The sequence below is a fragment of the Coenobita brevimanus genome, chromosome 87, assembly GCF_032717465.1.
Source record: "Coenobita brevimanus isolate Jiangsu-jjx chromosome 87, ASM3271746v2, whole genome shotgun sequence".
In the NCBI taxonomy this organism is placed as follows: Eukaryota; Metazoa; Arthropoda; class Malacostraca; order Decapoda; family Coenobitidae; genus Coenobita; species Coenobita brevimanus.
In genome coordinates, this window is record NC_137040.1 from 9,581,453 (window position 1) to 9,601,223 (window position 19,771).

Here is a 19,771-nt window from a genome sequence, read left to right on the forward strand (position 1 = left end):
GTCCTGGGGCTTTCCTTACATCTTGAGTTTCCAGTAATTTATATGCTTCCTGTGCCTTTTATCATTACATTTCTAGTCACTCCCTCCCCTTCCACAAACTCCTTTTCATTAGTGAAAACTGATTGGAAACATTTGTTCATTATTTCTGCTTGCATTACCGCATCTTTATAGACCTCTCCATCTACTTTCAGTTTGGTGATTCCTTCCTTTTGTATCAATTTGCCATTGACAAACCTATAAAACAGTTTGGGTTCATCCTTACATTTGTCTATTAAACCTTTTTCAAAATTCCTTTCTTCCTCGCTACGTATTCTTGTGTATTCATTTCTAGTTCTTTTATATTCTTCCTTTGTTTTGTTGTTACCTCTCTTTCTCCAATTGTTCCACGCCATGTGTCTCTGTTTTTTTGCTATCATACACCTTGTATTAAACCACTCCTTTTTCCTGTTTTCTTTCTCCCTTACTCTTGACACAAATTTTTCCACTCCTGAATTATGGAGGCCTAGAAAAATATCCCACTTCTTCTGTATCTCTCTTGTTTCTCTGAAATTTCTGCAATCTGCAATTTCATAAAATTTTCTCAATCCTGTAAAGTTTGCTTTCCCAAAGTTGTATCTTCCCTGCCTATAAAGCTCGTCTCTTGGCTCCACGTTCCCTGTTATCATCTGGAACTCAATGACAACATGATCACTTTTCCCAGTAGGACACAGATATTACAAGGATTCTATTACGTCGGGTTCTTTGGTAAACAGTAAATCTAGTCTTGCTGGTGAGTCCTCACTTCGGAACCGTGTCACTTCTTTGACCCATTGCTTCATCACATTGTTCATTGTTATATTTAATAATATAGTGTCCCATGAATCTTCGCTGCCTCCTGAGTCCCATTCCTCCCAGTTCACCTCTTTACAACTGAAGTCACCCATTAAAATTATATTGTTGCTCTTCTCAATCTTTTTCTGTAAATAACTAGCCATGTCTGACAACATTTCATGGCCTTACCCCTCCTTCCTCGTACTTTCCTAACCTAAACACCTCTTCAATCTCTTCTTGAGCTTCGTTGTTTTCCTCCATGATTACTGATATTATTTCTTTAACCTTACTCAGTTCTTCTCTTTCTCTTTCTGATCTTATTGTCATACATTTTTCTTTAACTCCTGAAATTACTACACATTTTTTTTATTTGCTACATCCCTAACTAAAAATTCTCTACTTCTCAGTACCCTAACCACTTCCCTCTCTACCTTTTCCTTGCTTTGTTGTTCTGTAATCTCTTTCAAATTTACATTTCCTTCTTCCTGAATTTTCTTCCACCCCTTATGTTGCTCCTTGATTTCTTTAATGTGCTCAGCCTGTATTCTTGATTTGGATTCATACTCATCTAGTTTGCTTTTCATCCTGTCCCTGTCTTCTTCTAACCTCTTATTCTTCCACTTAAGCTGTTTTATTTCATTAGAGGCAGATCAATTGCTTACTTTTAATTCTGTAACTTCTCATTCTTGTTCGTCACTGCGTGTACAAACTTTTTCCAGTTCATTCCGCAGAATTTTGATCTCGTTTTCCTGCTCTATGGTCCATTCCTTTAACTCTCTAATTACTGTCCATACCTTTTTTATCTCCTGGACATTCCTCTCCGCTGTTTTCTCTACTTCTGCTACTCCTGTTTGGTTCAACTTAATACTTCCATTTCCCACATCCTCTTCAGCAAAGCCCTCAAATTCTCTCTCGCCAGTCGTAGACAAAGCACCGTCCTTTTCCACCATGATTCAACCATATAGAGACTTTCTATTTCCACTATGTCTTGTTCTTTTTATGACCGAAACCACGGTTTTCCTTAACTACTGTCCGACGGGACCACCACTCATGCACTCATTTACATAATCACAAATAGGCCGGTCTCCTTTTCATCGCTGAGTCAGCAATTATTTCTCCACGATCCAGGAAGAGCTCCATCTCTGTTGGCGACCTGTGTGTGTGTGTGTGTGTGTGTGTGTGTGTGTGTGTGTGTGTGTGTGTGTGTGTGTGTGTGTGTGTGTGTGTGTGTGTGTGTGTGTGTGTGCATTTACCTAGTTGTGATATACAGGAAATGAGCTACGCTCGTGGGGTACCGTCTCTATTTCTCAGTAAGTCAAATTTTGCTTTAAACTCGTTTAAGTTTTTTGACTGGATGATCTCTTTGTCCAGGTTATTCCACAGGTCTATACATCTATAAGGAAAGCTATATTTCCTCATATCCTTCAAGCAGCTTGGCTTCTTCAGTTTCATTCCGTGTCCTCTTGTTACTCTCTTATCCCATAAAAACAGATCTTCTTTGTCAATTATATCTACTCCCATCATGGTCCTGAACACTGCAATCATGTCGCCCCTCTCTCTCCTTTCCTCTAGGGAAGGCAAATCCAGCTTTTCCAGTCTCTCTCTGTATGACATCTGCCAGACTGGGGACCATCTTATTTGCTGTTCTTTGTATTCTTTCAATCTTGTTTATATCTTTCTTTTTGTGTGGGGTCCACAATACTGCTGCGTATTCTAACCTTGGGCAGATCATGGCCTCTATTAATTTTTTCATCTTCTTCTCATCCATGTAATAAATGCTACTCTATGTTAGTCAGAAGTTTATACGTCTCTCTAACTAACTTGTTAATATGTTTTTTCAGGAGACAAACTATCCTGGACCAGCACTCCCGAGTCTTTCTCTTCTCTTGCTTTTGTGATAGGTTCATTACCCTTCATATAATTCAGTGATGGCCTCTTGATACTTTTGCCCATTTCCAATATTTTACACTTCTTTGCATTGAATTTCATTTCCTACTTCTGGCTCCAATCATGTATCCTATCCAGATCCTCCAGCAGCATTTTACAGTCCTCCTCTGCCTCTATCTTCCTCAGGAACTTTGCATCATCAGCAAACAGACTTGCATAACTGTTCAATCCCTCTGCCATATCATTAACGTAAATCAGGAACATTACTGGCACCAACACAGACCCCTGGGGGACTCCACTTGTTACTTCTCTCCATTCAGACATCTTGTCCTTTATTATTGTCCTCATTTGTCTGTCTCTCAGAAAGTCTCTCATCCATTCCAGGAGGTTCCCCTTCAGTTCTCCTATATCCTCTGGTTTCCACAAGAGTTTCTTATGGGGTACCTTGTCCAAGGCCTTTTCCAAATTTAAATACACACAATCCACCCAACCATCTTTCTCCTGTAGCACGTCAATTGCTCTTGAGTAAAACCTCAACAAGTTGGAAACACGTGACCTTCCACTTCTGAATCCAAACTGACTATCAGTCAAAATATTCATCTCTTCCAGATATTTCATCCATCTATCTTTCAGGATTCTCTCGCACAATTTTGCAACCATGTTGGTTAGGGACACTGGTCTATAATTCAGGGGTTCTTCCCTGTTTCCTCCCTTATAAACTGGTACCACATTTGCCCTCTTCCATTATTGAGGCACTTTCCCCTCTTCCAGAGAACACACAATTAAACCGTGAATCTTATCCGCCAGTTGGTCTCTACATTACGTCAGTACCCAATTAGAGATTCCATCTGGTCCTGGGGCTCTCCTTACATCTTGAGTTTCCAGTAATTTATACACTTCCTGTACTTCCACTTTTATATCTTTCATCACCACAATTCTAGTCACACCCTCCCCTTCCACAAACTCACTTTCATTGGTGAAAACTGACTCGAAACATTTGTTCATTATTTCAGCTTACATTGCCGCATCTTTATAGACCTCTCCATCTACTTTCAGTTTGGTGATTCCTTCCTTTTGTTCCATTTTGCCATTGACAAATCTATATAAAACAGTTTGGGTTCATCCTTACATTTGTCTATTATACCTTTTTCAAAGTTCCTTTCTTCCTCTCTACGTATCCTTGTATATTCATTTCTAGTTCTTTTATATTCTTCCTTTGTTCTGTTATTACCTCTCTTCCTCCAGTTGTTCCACACCATGTCCCTCTCTTTTTTTGCTATCATACACCTTCTATTAAACCACTCCGTTTTCCTGTTTTCTTTCCCCCTTACTCTTGGCACATATTTTTCCACTCCCAAATTATAGAGGTCTAGAAAGACTTCCCACTTCCTCTGCATCTCTCCCATTTCTCTGAATTTTCTCCAATCCACATTTTCAAAGAATTTTCTCAATACAGTAAGCCCCCGCGTTTGGCGAATTTCAACTTGGCGAAACTCACTTTTGGCGGTAGGGTGGCCACGGACCACCGAATGCGCGCTTGGTGATTTGAATTCAAACTTGGCGGTCCCCTGGCGGTCCCCCCACTCGATGTGCCACAAGAACAGCCGCAACCTCCCCAGCCATCCCAACCTCCCCAGCCACCCCAACCTCCCCAGCCAAGCTTCACTGCCCTCTTTAAGCTGGATGCTGACTTTTCTGGCTTCGATGAAGTGGATGATCAAGCGAGACAAATGGTTGCTAAGGGGGTTATGGGGGAGGAGGGGGAGAGTGATGAGGAAAGTGGTGGTAGCAACTAAGCTGCCCCCAATGCCACTCCGACGTCCCCAGGCAAGCAAGCCTATCTTCACTCTATTTACGGTTAGTTACAACCTTTATATCATGTCTTATTAGCTCTATTTATTGTTTATTGGTCTGTTTTCTACATGTGTATTAATATGTGAAGGCAAAAGATTTTATTTCAGCTCGAAAGATGGTGTTTTAGGGGTCAAAAGGGGGACTTTGGCAATGATCAAAGACTGATTGAGGCACTTTATAGGTAATTTATATGGTAAAAAGAACTCGCGTTTGGCGAAATTCGTATTTGGCGGTAGTTTCGCCAGACTAATTGGATCGCCAAATGCGGGGGCTTACTGTATTGTAAAGTTTGCTTTTCCAAAGTTGTATCCTCCCTGCCTATAAAATTCGTCTCTTGGCACTGCGATCCCTATTATCATCTGGAACTCAATGACCACATGATCACTTTTTCCTATAGGACAAAGATATTTCAAGGATTCTATTACATCGGGTTCTTTGGTTAGAAGTAAATCTAATCTTGCTGGTGTGTCCTCACGTCAGAATCTTGTCTCTTCTTTGACCCAATGCGTAATCACATTGTTCATTGATATATTTAACCCCTACACCGCGGGCATGTTTACCAATGTTTTGCGTGTGCCGCGTGGTTATTCGGGCTCCGACACACTCTCAAAAAATATTTGCCAAAAATCAGTTATTAGTCCTAGAATATTAAAATTACATATGCTTATGGCACATACCTTCAGCTTTCTCCTGGAATGTTTGTTGAGCCTTCGTCGGTTACCGTAGGACTTGTGGAGACCTCTGAAGTTGGGTAACGAAGTCTCCACTTTACACTTCCCAACAACCCGTAATATGATTACCACAGCCAGATATTAACACTATAAACACTACTCTATGATTTTCAAGTAGTTTGGGATCCATACTCCAAAAAAAAAAAGCAACTGTGAAAGCAATGAAAATTACAAGTGCGTCTGACCGTCGCACTTGCGCTAGTTTGCTCTTGGTATTCTGTCATTTATCATTCATAAAACCCCTCACACTTTATATTTCTATTACTATATAACACTTATATATATCTACAGTCTTTATCCATAAGTTTCCTTCAGTAGTATTAGTTTATTGTCACTGCAGGGATTCAATTTCTTTCAGTAAAATACGTAGCATTCACTTTCTCGTCCTGTATACAGTACTACAGTCGTTCTATTTTATCAAGGCAGTTTGGGTCGGGCTCTCTGGGACCTCACACTGTTAGCTCTGTTGTCACATCGCCGCCGACACACGTGTAATTATTTGTGTTCACCTCTCTCTCTCTCTCTCTCACTCTCCTATTTTAAGCTAGTAAATACTTATAAATAATTTTTAAACACTCTGTATAGATGTAATTCAATAAAAAAGCTGTAGTATAGTATACATCTCATAAGACTTGTCAGCGTTGCCTTTGAGACGTTGTCAGGTGGTGACACGAGGGACAGCCCTGCGTGAGTGGGTCATACTCGGTCAGTCTCCCGCCATGGAAGCTATTAAAAAAAAAAGAAAAAGAAAAAAACGCACCTATAGACTTTTACCTCAGGGGTGGTGTGGAAAAAAAGTCGAAAACAAGAGAAAAAATTAAGAAAATACAATTAGTAGTAGTTAATATATAATATGAGAGAGAGAGAGAGAGAGAGAGAGAGAGAGAGAGAGAGAGAGAGCGCACGTGTGTGGCGACGATGTGGCAACAGAGCTAACAGAGTGAGGTCCCAGAGAGCCCGACCCAAACTGCCTTGATAAAATAGAACGACTGTAGCATTGAGAGTGAATGTCACTTTCAATTTCCCCCTCATAACTCATAGTATTCAGACATGCTAGAGTGAAACTTTCACTTTCATTACTCCTAGGGTATATACTCATATTCTTATAATACTACTCATTACTCCTAGGGTATATACTCGTATTCTTATAATACTACTCATTTACATTTCTATTTACGTTCTCTATTTTATTTACGTTATTTACATGTCTATTTTATTTACACTGTGTTATGCACTGTCACTTGAAGTAACTTATAAAACTATTTTCCACTGTTCACGTATATTTACATTCATTACTTTCACTTGCTGTTTACACATTATTTACAATTCCACTTGCACTGTTTTACTCAATAGATAGACCGTAGTTACTCTTTTATCAATTGTCAGCCCTTTACCTCTTTCTACATGAGGTTTAGTAGGGGGTAAAGGTCACAGGGCCCTTTGCATGGGGGTGAAAAGGCCCTGAAGCTAGCAAGAGCGAACAGACGTACCCCCACACTGGAAGATGAGAGTGAACTGATAAAGGTGGGCTGGGGTGGAGGCCTACCTAGGGAAATCAGTACTGCCAAAGTTTAGCCTCTTGACACAGCTATTTATAGCACTGAAATGATTGGCAGGAAATCTAGACAATACATTATAAATTAGGTAGTTCCAGGTGAATGTAAATATCACTTAGGCTTCTCCCTTCCCTCCTTATATATATATTTATTACGAAAATAGATTATATGGCATATTTCAAGGGGAAATAAACAGCGAAAATTAGCAAACGAGTGCACGTGAAGTGTTGTCAGGTGATAATTAGCCAATTCCAGGTGTATGGCACTCTCACTTACCTTATTTCTTTCTTGTATATATTATTTGGTATAAGAATAGGGCATAGGGCTTATTTCAATGGATGAAATCAGTGAAAAATTCCAGGGAAGATTTACTTAGTGTAGCACGGCCAAGCAGGTGAAAGGATAGGGTAATGGAGGGGGGGTAGGGAGGGGAGTCAAGAACGGGGAGAAATGGCTAAATTGTCAACAATGGATACAGATGAGATTAGGAGTGCTGACTAGTGTTGGACATTGGCAGTACTGATAGATGATACAAGCCCCCACTTGGAAGCCCGGGTGAATTCAAAATAACACAGAATCACAAAAGCAACGCCCCACGGTATGATCCCTTGCTCCCAAGCGTCACGAAAGTGACGCCCCGCGGTTAAGGGGTTAACAATATAGTGCCCCACGAATCTTCACTGCCTCCCGAATCCCACTCCTCCCAGTTCACCTCTTTACAATTAAAGTCCCCCATTAAAATAATATTGTTGCTTTTCTCAATCACTTTCTGTAAACAATTTGCCATGTCTGACAACATCTCCCAGTATTCATCATCATTCCATGCTTTTGTCTTAGGGGGAACATATACTACTCCCATATCTCTCCCAGTTTCTAGTTTCATATTTATTACTTCAGCCCTTCCCTCTCCCATTTCCACAGTATCTACATTTATGTTGTTCTTCACTGCTATCATCACTCCTCCTCCCGTTTTTTCTTTTCTGTTTCTTCTCCAGAGTTTGTATTTACCATCTCCCATTGGGGCATCAACATCCTCTCTTAACTTAGTCTCTACAAAGTGTGTGTGTGTGTGTGTGTGTGTGGGGGGTAATTTACCTGATTGTAGTTTACAAGATTTTGAGCTAAGCTCATGTTGTCATGTCTCCATATCTTAATTTATCCAATGTACTTTAACATAAATAAATGGAGGACACCTGTAATCTGGCGTATAGATTTCTTTTTTAAAATTCACTTGTTTTCCTCTGTTATTTATAAAAAATTAAAATAATGTACAGAAGAAGGAAACAAAGGCTGGAAGCTCACAAGATTGTTCCCTCCAAGAAAAAATAAAAATAAATTGCGTTTAACCCCTAAAGTTCTATGATAATCTATCAATGTGTTTGGGCCATGGTACGTAGAGTCCTATCATCATCAACTGTACACAAGCTACCAAAAACTGTCGCGGGGTATCCCCGCCTCTTTGAGGACATACCTGGAGCCTAGCCAATGGAAAGTAAAATATCTGGTGGTGTCTGGCCTGATTGGTCCCCTCAGATGCGGTGGGGGAGGATTCTCCCCCCGCCATTTCTCCACCTCCCTCTGCTCCATTGGGCTCTGCCCTCAATGTCTCCTCTCACCCAAATCAACCTCCATACCCCCTCTAGTGGAAATTAGTTTTCTGAGAGGAGCATGTGGAGTCACATGAAGAGACAGACTGACAAGTGAGGAAGTGAAGGAGTGTTGTGGTGTGGATGTGGATGTAACAGGAATCATTAGGAGAAACACACTGTGGTGGTTTGGCCATGTGGAGAGGATGGAGAGCGAGACTGACGAGGAGAGTGTATGTGAGTGAGGTGGAGGGGAGGAGAGGGAGGGGGAGGCCGAGGATGAGATGGCGGGATGGAATGGAGAGGTATATGATACAGGGAGGTATGATCTGGGAGCAGGGCAGTGAAATGGTGGGGGACAGGGCGACATAGAGGTGATTTGTTTGTGGCCACCCCTTATGAGATTATGGCATCTGGCAATAGACAGATTGATTAACAACATAAGAATAAACGAATTCAGATATGATACTAATTTTTGGCGATTTCTCATTTCCGATTTTGATACCAATAGTAATCAATCATCGCTTAGCAAATTACAGCACTAGATCTGATAGGCCTCCATACTGGTCTCTTACCACTCTTGTGTCAATAACATTGCCAAGCACCTTTCTCTTAACAAGCACGAAGTCAATAAGGCTCCTTTTAACACTCTCTCTAGGCTTTGTATGCAATGTAAATTTGTGTACAGCACTTCTTGCACTTCAATGATGCATTATTAATCCACAACCAGGGCCAGACGTAAACATGGTGAGGCCCTAAGCTATGGGAGGCTGCAGAGGCCCTATCTGTCAATTTTTAACCCCTTAACCGCGGAGTGTCACTTTCGTGGCGCTTGGGAGCAAGGGATCATACCGTGGGGCGTTGCTTTTGTGGTTCTGTGTTATTTTGAATTCACCCGGGCTTCCAAGTGGGGGCTTGTATCATCTATCAGTACTGCCAATGTCCAACACTAGTCAGCACTCCTAATCTCATCTGTACTCTCATCCACTGTTGACAATTTAGCCATTTCTCCCCGTTCTTGACTCCCCTCCCTACCCCCCCCTCCATTACCCTATCCTCTCGCCTGCCCGGCCGTGCTACGCTAAGTAAATCTTCCCTGGAATTTTTCACTGATTTCATCCATTGAAATAAGCCCTATGCCCTATTCTTATACCAAATAATATATACAAGAAAGAAATAAGGTAAGTGAGAGTGCCATACACCTGGAATTGGCTAATTATCACCTGACAACACCTCATGTGCACTCGTTCGCTAATTTTCGCTGTTTATTTCCCCTTGAAATAAGCCATATAATCTATTTTCGTAATAAATATACATATAAGGAGGGAAGGGAGAAGCCTACGTGATATTTACATTCACTTGGAACTACCTAATTTATAATGTATTGTCTAGATTTCCTGCCAATCATTTCGGTGAAATACATAGCTGTTTCAAGAGCTACGTTGGTAGTACTGAATATCCCCTAAGTAGACCTCTATCCGGGCCGGCCCTCCTTTATCAGTTCTCTCTCATCTTCCGAAGAGGAGGTACAGCTCATCCTCTTGCTGACTTCAGGGCCTTTTTCACCCCCATGCAAAGGGCCCTGTGACCATTACCCCCTACTAAACCTCGTGTGGAAAGAGGTAAAGGGCTGACAATTGATAAAAGAGTGACTACGATCTTTCTATTGAGTAAAACAGTGCAAGTGGAATTGTAAATAATGTGTAAATAATGTGTAAAGAGCAAGTGAAAGTAATGAATGTAAATATACGTGAACAGTGGAAAATAGTTTTATAAGTTACTTCAAGTGACAGTGCATAACACAGTGTAAATAAAATAGAAATGTAAATAACGTAAATAAAATAGAGAACGTAAACAGAAATGTAAATGAGTAGTATTATAAGAATACGAGTATATACCCTAGGAGTAATGAAAGTGAAAGTTTCACTATAGCATGTCTGAATACTATGAGTTATGAGAGTGAAGATGAAAGTGACATTCACTCTCAATGCTAGTATACAGGACGAGAAAGTGAATGCTACGTATTTTACTGAAAGAAACTGAATCCCTACAGTGACAATAAACTAATACTACTGAAGGAAACTTATGGATAAAGACTGTAGATATATATAAGTGTTATATAGTAACAGAAATATAAAGTGTGAGGGTTTTTATGAATAATAAATGACAGAGTACCAAGAGCGAACTAGCGCAAGTGCGGCGGTCAGACGCGCTCATAATTTTCATTGCTTTCACAGTTTTTTTTTTTTTTTGGAGTATGGATCCCAAACTACTTGAAAATCATAGAGTAGTGTTTATAGTGTTAATATCTGGCTGTGGTAATCATATTATGGGTTGTCAGGAAGTGTAAAGTGGAGACTTCGTTACCCAACTTCAGAGGTCTCCACAAGTCCTACAGTAACTGATGAAGGCTCAACAAACATTCCAGGAGAAAGCTGAAGGTATGTGCCATAAGCATATATAATTTTAATATTCTAGGACTAATAACTGATTTTTGGCAAATATTTTTTGAGAGTCTGTCGGAGCCCGAATAACCCCGCGGCACACGCAAAACATCGGTAAACATGCCCGCGGTGTAGGGGTTAAAAGATAAAATGGCTGTATAGCAACTAAGCTTGACCAGAATGCTGCCAAGATGCATACAAATCCATGCAGAGCAGGTTCATTAGGTTAATTCATTATTTAAATGCAAATTATAATAAAACTATAATAAAAAAAAAATAAAAAAAATCTCAATGCCCCTTCAGACCATGAAGCACTAAGCTGTTGCTTGTTTAGCTTATGCCTAAATCCAGCACTACCCATATCCTGTATCCTGACAAGTTCTTCAATAGCCAGCCAATATCTTTCTTCTCTGGCACCCATGAATGACTCATTTAATCAATGACAGGGGCCAGAAATACTGTATGAACTTTTCCATTAACCCCTATGCGCCGGTTGACGTGTATAGCCATCACGATTTTGGGTGTGGAGCAACGCCGGTAGACATGTATAGCCGCAAGCGTCTTCCCATCACCCTTTGAATTTTAACTTATCCTTACTCATCGACAGGACCACCTGGAGATGTGGGGATACTTTCATTTGAAAGAGGAAGATTTGGTGAGTCTTATGTATCTTTAATTTTTTCTCTAGCTTTGCAGTTTGGCAGACATTAGGGTTCGAATTAAGGATATTCTTCCCAAATCATGGAAATCCCCCATAAGGAGGAGTGTGCAACAACAGAGAACCCCTGGCGTGTAGGGTTTAACATGTTACCCACATTTCAGCAATATGAGTTCTCACCCAGGTCGCGTTTCACTTCAGAACTCTCTCCCACCAGTCTGCATGGAGCTATCACAGCAAGAGGATTTATGTTGCTTTACTAAGTATGAATGAGGGATATGCCTTCACAAAAGTAGTGCGTCACTGGTGGCCAAACACATGGTACCCTGATATTTTCTTCTCGTATTGCATGATGCACCACCGGTGGATCACTGAGGTAATGTACTACTTTGGCCCAGGTAGCACAGTCTCCACTCACCCTTACCTGGTGCTTCCATTCTCTTTGGTTTGTTACCAACTCATTCTCTGTCATGAAGTTCCAGGTGGCACTTAGCTATTTAGGTAGTTGAAGGAAATCCAAGCAGAGGTCCAACACAACCTTTTTTTTTCTTATGATTATCTTGTTTCTTGATCATTTTTCCTCCTTCTAATCTCTTCACCAGCCTTCTAAAGGTTTTTTGCATTGCTGAAGACAGTGTTTCTTCCAACCAACCATAATGATAGCGGGGTACGTTGAATGCTGTAATAGTAATCATCAGTATCTGGCCAGGGATAATTACAAGTATTGATTATAATTAATCATTTATAATTATAAAACAATTCTAATAACCAGAAACATCCAGCAATTATTTTTTGTTTCCTAACAAAGTAAATGTAGAACTGTTCAAAACAAGAGTGGTTACTCCATTTTTTCTTCCAGTAAAAAATCACAAATATTTATCACTAGTAAATTTGTTTGTGGCCATCCCAAACGGGATTGAGGCATCTGGCAATAGATAGATAGAAATTCACCTTTTTTTTTTTTTTTTTTCAACAAAAGTGTATTTGCATCTCATGACCCTAGTTCTGCAACACAGAGTTTTTCAATGTTTTTGTGCAATTAATAGTATTGTTTGACATCTAAATGAAATGTAATAGTCACTACTGGAAGTCTGATATATATTCTCTAACTAAATAGGCATTTCTCTAATTTTATATCATTATCCTATTCAACATGTCTTCTACTGTAGAAGCAGCAACAAAAAATCTGCTCAGCCAATATTCGTAAAGGTGAAATACATGAAAAAGTGAAAACAAATTATTACTCATTATTGCAACATCAGTGTATCAACATGCTAAGAAAGAAGACATCAAATGGTACACCAGTGGCTCAGCAAGCGGGTAATGTGTTAAGAGGTGGTTTGGCCATGTGGAATGATGGAGAGTGAAAGAGTACCTAGGAATGTATATGACTGCGTGGAGAGGGGTGGGAAAGGGGAGACTGAGGATGAGATGGAGGGATGGAGAGAAGAGGTATATGAGTGAGGAGGTGTGTAAGATGGGGGGAGAGCAGTGAAATGGAAGGGGCCAGGGCAATATGGAGGTGATTTTTGTGGCCACTCCTTACAGGACTGAGATGTTTGGCTATAGATAGACTGATACTGTAGATAGATAGAATAAGATTTTCCATTATGCTATACACTCCTTGCCATTTGCCCTATCTCTTTATATAGATAAAACCTGTCTTCTTCTTCCTCATGAAAATCATTGCAAGGGGCATACATGATAATAAGCACCAACTTCACCATTTCAAACCTGACATATACCAGAGATGATACATTTATAATCATTCATCCTATACACCATTCATCATTAATAAAAAAAAAAAAAACTGGCATGTGTGCTCATGACTGATCTAACACATATCACAGCCTTCCATTCATCCACTTTGTTCCTTCTCATCATCGTCTACCACAATGCCATCATGCTACAGTTATTCCTTAAAAACCTTCACCGCTTCTAATATTTCATAATTGTCATTCACATGTCACAATCCACACAGCAAAAAAAGTCTGTTCAGTTTTACTGAGTACCAGGTATGTACACAATCCAGATCAAAGACCAGTTGGACTATTTCAAGAGAGATTTCAGGGGGCAACAGAAATCTTGGCCTACAACTAAATCCATCATCCAATCCTACATTGCCCCATGAGAAGCATAGGAGCCCGGGGCTAGGCAATTGGTCCCGACATTTGAGATGAGAGTGACCAGCCTCACTCATCCCTGAGAAGCAATACATGAGCAATCAATCCCAACCATCCTTTGGATATAAACCTTCACCGGGTCAATCCGGTTGGAGTGCAATAATTACCCACTAAACCACCAGGTGTCAAAATATGGTTACATGGTTACCACCCAGCATAGTAAATCGCTTCCTGGTGTACAGGAAACCATTTGGCTTGTCACTCAGCGTAGAGTCACCCACAGGCAGAAGGAAGAGGAAAGAGGAAAGGAAAGAAAGACAGAAGAGGGTGTGTAAAGTCACTGTAGGCAGAAGGATGAGGAAAGAATGAAGGAAAGAAAGACAGAAGAGCTAAATCATGATTTAAAAAAAAAAAAAAAAAAAAAAGTACAAGGAAAACTCAACTTTGGACTAACAAATTTAATAACAGTGTTCCTAAGACAGGGCCAATCAGCAACTTAAGGAAATTTTCCATTAATTCCAATGACCTTGAACTCTGACCAATTATTTTCTAATTAACTCCACCAACAAAAGTTGGAGAATTTGTTTGTTTGTTCACAAGATATCTCAAAAAGTTATTGATGGATTTCAGTGAAATTTTATGAATATGTGGATCAGGGGCCAAGGAAGAATTTACTAAATTTTGGTAGTGATTGGTGTTTGAGTCCCAGTTCATGAGTGTTTTTTTGTTTGTTTATTCACATGACATCTCATAAAAATATTGATGGATTTCAATGAAATTCTGTGGATATGTGGGTCATCAGCCAAGGATAAACTGATTAAATTTTGGTGGCGATCTGTGTACTTTGGTACAGGTACTGGTGGAAGTATGAGCTCTATGAGCGCTGTCTACTTGTTCGTCATTAAGTCAATACCTACCAACCTATTAAAAAATAAATAAATAAATTAACCAATGGTTTTACAAGGTTAAGAATCGCAACATACTGACAAACATATATAAAGAAGTGACAAAAAAATGACACACCCACTGCTTGGGAAGTAAAAATATTTAGCTGAATGCAAATTCTCAGTAACTGACCTATTTCTGCTTGGAAGGGAAGCATGTAGGGTGGTGTCTGGAGCCCCTGATAAAGATCATGGCAACGGGCAGCACATTCCCAAAGCACCAGGCCCAGGGCATAGATGTCCACTTGTTTTAGTGCCACCTCACAGTCTCGCAAGTTTACTGCACCCTCAAGAACTTCTGGGGCCATGTATCGCAAAGTTCCCACCTGTAGTATTTAATAAAATCATGTTTCTCTATCTTCAACTAATTTAAACAAAAATAATGTTATTAAAAAAAAAAAAAAAAAAAAGGGATAAATGTAGATTCTCAGTATGATGTGTTCTTGCACAGAGAGATATGAAATGATGCATGAGTTTTAGTACTGTCCCTTGGTGCAGCAATTTATTCCAAACATATATTTAACTACAGTCATGACTCTTTGGGAAAATGGACAGAAAACTTTAAATAATCATAAACTGAAGCTGAAAAAGTTAATCAAATAGCATAAATTCTTCTACATCTGCAATGAGCTTGCTAAAGTTTTGTGATAATCAAATGCTTTTACAGAAGAGTACTGCACATAAAATCTACATATTACAGAGGTATACAGGACACCATTTGTAGTACATTGCATAACATTCTGCTTACATTTCCTCAGGTATGGAGAAGCAGGTGACAGAATTGGAACACCTCTCTCTCTCCCTCTTGCTCATCACCATGTATATGTGACATACATCTATACAAGCAGTCCAAATAAAAACATGCACCAAGTGTAGCCAGGATAGCAAGGGTTTCCCTTGGATGACTAAAACTGTCTAGTATCAGTCAGAAAAAATTCAAAGACCATGGTTCTCTAAAGGGTAACACATCACAGGTGAAATAAAGGGCACATTCAATGAAATGAAACATATCTACAAACTCTAAAGTATGAGGCTGCTCCTCTGATCATTACATATCAAAACATTTTTCAGTAGCACTTTCAGATTTCTATGACTCTCCTCCAACTGAATAAAATATTCTGGTGTAAGCTCAAATAAAACATTGGAGTTGGCACAACCACAAAATGATTAATGGTAATATTGTTCTCAGGCTCCTATGACTCACCTCCAGCGAAATATAATAATATAGTGTTAGCCCAAATAAAGTACAGAAAGTGATGGTTATATTTTAGGGATGCATTCCAAAATATATATATATATATATATATATATATATATTTTTTTTTTTATACAACTGATACCATACACTAGGTGGTATTGGTAAATGAACTTTACAGGCAGCAAAGGAACTGCAATATTTTTTAAAATTTTTTTTAAGAACAACATACACTGTAATGAATACTTACTGCACTAGAGCTGATACAAACATTATAGGGTTCAATCATCTCCCAGTTTTCACAAAGTAAGAGTCAAAACTACTTTGTGACTAAAGATGTCTACCTGACTTCCTCTTATTATTTGTGTTAGTCCAAATAAAATGCTAAGATGATACAAACAAGAGTAAGTTAGGTCATCGCCCATTATTCATGAGGTAAGAGTCAAACCTACATCAGTAAGTGACGATGTTTCTGCATGTTGCTCTTCTCCATTGATATAATAACGAGATCCTTGCGTGTGGATGGCAAAGCCCAAGTCTGACACCACACACATAAGGTCATCTTTTAATAAGAGGTTACGCGTGTTGAAGTCTCGATGACTGATGCAGGGCTTGTTGACATCTGTGGAGTGAGACAATATTACAGTACTTTACTTAACTTGTACTCAGTTCTGGAATCAGAAACTTTCAGCAAAACAATTTAACATACAGTACAATACAGGCACACTATTAAGTTGTATGCACAAAGAATGACTCTATTCCCTCATGAGCCGAGTATCTGTAAGGCTGTTTACCTCCCCTGATCATTTTTTTTTTTTTAAACCAATGTAAACTGTGTAATTCGTGAGGCGCATATGGGGTTACCTGGAGAGACAAACTGACAAATGAGGATGTGAAGGAGCAGTGCAGTGTGGATGTGGATGTGACAGATAGCTTTAGGAGAAATACACTGTGGTTTGGCCATGTGGAGAGGACAGAGAGCTAGACATTAATGAGGAAGTGTTTATGAGTGAGGTGGAGGGGAGAAGGAGGGGGAGGCCGAGGATGAGATGGAGGGATGGAGTGGAGAGGTATACGAAAGGAAGTGTAAGTTGGGGGGGAGGGCAGTGAAATAGCGGGGGACGGGGCAACATGGAGGCGATTTGTTTGTGGCCATCCCCTACAAGATTGAGGGGTCTGGCAATAGACAGACAGATAGATAGTAAATTGTGCCTCATATTAGGCTTGTAGCTTGGTCCATGCAGATCTTCAAAGTGCCTCTTGCAAGTTCTGCAGCTCAGTATGGGTTAAAATACTGTACTGTTGCACTACCATTTTTGGCAGTCCCCTACACTCACAGTGGGCCAACAAAGAATGGATAACTGATGGATAAATATCACAGCTAATTGACTAGAAGAGTGTATGACCGTGAGGTAGACGAGGAGGGGAAGAGGGTACGGCTGAGGAGGGGGAGGTATGGGGAGGAAAGGTACTGAATGTCGATGGTGTGAGGTGGATGAAGGGCAACCTGATGGTAGAGGGCAGGGTGACATGAAGGCAATTTGTTTGTAGTTAAGCTCTTCAGGATTTAGGCATCTGACTAAAGGCAGACAGAATAAAAGGTCTCTGAACCTTGAATGCTTTGGAATATAATAGCCAAACCCTGGGTCTCTACACCTCAAAGAGGGTAATATAAGACTGGCCATGGTGGCCGAATATTAAGGTCTGCTATCTAGAATGCAGCCAATCCAACAGCACCAAGGTCTGATATCCAGGTGCAGGCAGCTGACAGTATGTGATTCTAGCATCCATCCACCATCTGTGGGTTGGCAATTGAAATGAGTACCTACAGTAACATCTAACTGACGTAACTCCTAACTTGGATGATGCAGTAGCTTTGTATCCCACAACAATGGGCAAATAAAAATGTAGAACATAAGAGAGAAGTGAAGGAGCAACTGGGTATACATAATATGGAGCAGATAGGGAAATAGAGAGTGTGTGCAAGATATTCACAAAAGAAAAATGTGCAGCATGTGAGGTGGTGTGTGGGGTGAAGAGAAGACGAAAGGGGATGCAAGGAACAGCATGGTGGAATGAAGGGGTGAAACATGCTGTGGTGCAAAAGAAGAAAGCATATAGTGAATGGACGAGAAACAGGGGCATGGAGGAAGTTGAGGTGGAAGAGAGAGTTATATGCCGAGAGGAAGAAAGAGGTGAAAAGATTTGTAAGAGAGAGTAAGAAGAGAGTGGATGAAGAATTTGGATAAAATATGAGTGTAAAGTGGAAGGAATGTATGAAAATGTTCTGGAGAGAGGTAAAAGAGAGTTAGACAGGAAGTCAAGGAAGTAAATCAGGGAGTGAAAGATAAAAATGGTTCATTGCTAGTGGAGAAGAGAGAAAAAGTGAGCAGATGGAGAGAACACTTTAAGGAATTGCTGAAGACAAAGAAAGAAAGTCCATCCATCCATCATCCAATCCTATGTTATCCCACGAGGAACGTACGAGCCCGGGGCTAGGCAAGTCGGGTCGGTCCTGACATTTAAGATGAGAGTGACCAGCCTCACTCATCCCCGAATGGCATTACATAAGCAATAACCCCAACCACCCGTTGGATATAAACCTTCACCGGCTCAATCCGATCGGAGCGCCGTAATTACCCACTAAACCACCAGGCTCTATAATTGGGTTATATGGTTACCACCCAGCATAGTAAATGGTTTCCTGGTGTACAGGAAACCATTCGGTTTGTCACTCAGTGTTGAGTCTCCCACAGGCATTAGGAAGAGGAAAGAATGAAGGACAGAAAGACAAAAGAAGGAGTGTAAAGTCACCCGTAAGCAGAAGGACGTGGAAAGAATGAAGTAAAGAAAGGCAGAAGATGAAGGAAGGAATGGAGGGAGGAGAGGAAAGTGCAGACACCTGAGACCAGCACTACATTTGAGTGAGTGGATGGTGAGTGCCCCCACCTACCACAATGAAAGTAATATGAGTATAAGTGGCTGGGGAATGGTTAGGAGGAGGAGGGAGGTTAGAAAAGAGGAAGAAATCAGTAGGATGGAAGTAGTGGAAGTAATGAAGAAGGCCAAAACTGGGAAAGCTCCAGGAATTGATGGAGTGTGTGGTAAAATGCTGAAGCATGGGAGAGAGATAGTAGTAGAATGATTATGGAAGATGTGCAGATTGGCCTGGAAGGAAGGTAGAGCCGAAGAGGATTGGAAGTCAGGGGGAGGCGGTGGCGGAATTGGTAGAGAGGCGGCCTGCAATCCTGATGGACCCAGGTTCGAATCCCGGCCGGGACGGGGAACAGTTTAAGGATTTGAATTTCATAAAAAGTAGACTTTCCTGATCTACCAGAAGACCCGCCGACATGTCATAATAATACCCCCGCTAATACTAATATAACAGTCCTGTATGAGGCAGCCCTAGCATGTATTCAATATGGACGGTGGATGTTAGTGCCGAAGTGGTGACATGTGGAGGTGTAGGAGGACCACTGGGCCTTGGGATAGGCTACTGCCACCAAGATATAGGCTCTGAAGCCTTTGCCCAGAGTCGGGGGGGGGGGAACTCTACAAAGGAAAAGGGGAAAATGAAGTGTGTGGTAATCATAGGGGCATTTGTTTTCTTAGTGTAATGGGAAAAGTATATGGCGGGATACTTACTGACAGAGTTAGGGAAATAACAGAGGAATTAGTAGGTGAAGAAAAGGGAGGTTTTAGGAAGGGAAAAGGGAGGTTTTAGGAAGGGAAAAGGTTGTGTATATCAGATATTCATTCTTAGGTCTTTAGTGGAAAAGTTTCTAAAGAAGGGAAAGAAGTTGCATGTGGGCTTCATGGATTTGGAGAAAGTATATGACAGGGTGGATAGATAAGGGATGTGGAACATATTAAGAATATATGGAGTAAATGGGAAGTTGAATGCTGTGAAGAGTATGTACAGTATGAGGATGCTAAGGCTGCAGCACGTGTGGATAGTGAACTGTGTGAATTTTTCAATTTGA

At 40.5% G+C, this 19,771-nt stretch overlaps 1 protein-coding gene across 1 annotated transcript in view; it reads right to left on the reverse strand.

Annotated features, from left to right (window-relative positions):
- Positions 1-19,771, reverse strand: part of LOC145410993 (uncharacterized) — a 406,180-nt gene that overhangs the window by 35,451 nt on the left and 350,958 nt on the right. The window contains exons 7-8 of the mRNA XM_080281052.1: positions 16,241-16,410; positions 14,727-14,919 (exon numbers count right to left, since the gene is read on the reverse strand). Coding sequence (XP_080137178.1) covers positions 14,727-14,919; positions 16,241-16,410 — 363 coding nt within the window. The remainder of the gene's footprint in view (positions 1-14,726; positions 14,920-16,240; positions 16,411-19,771) is intronic.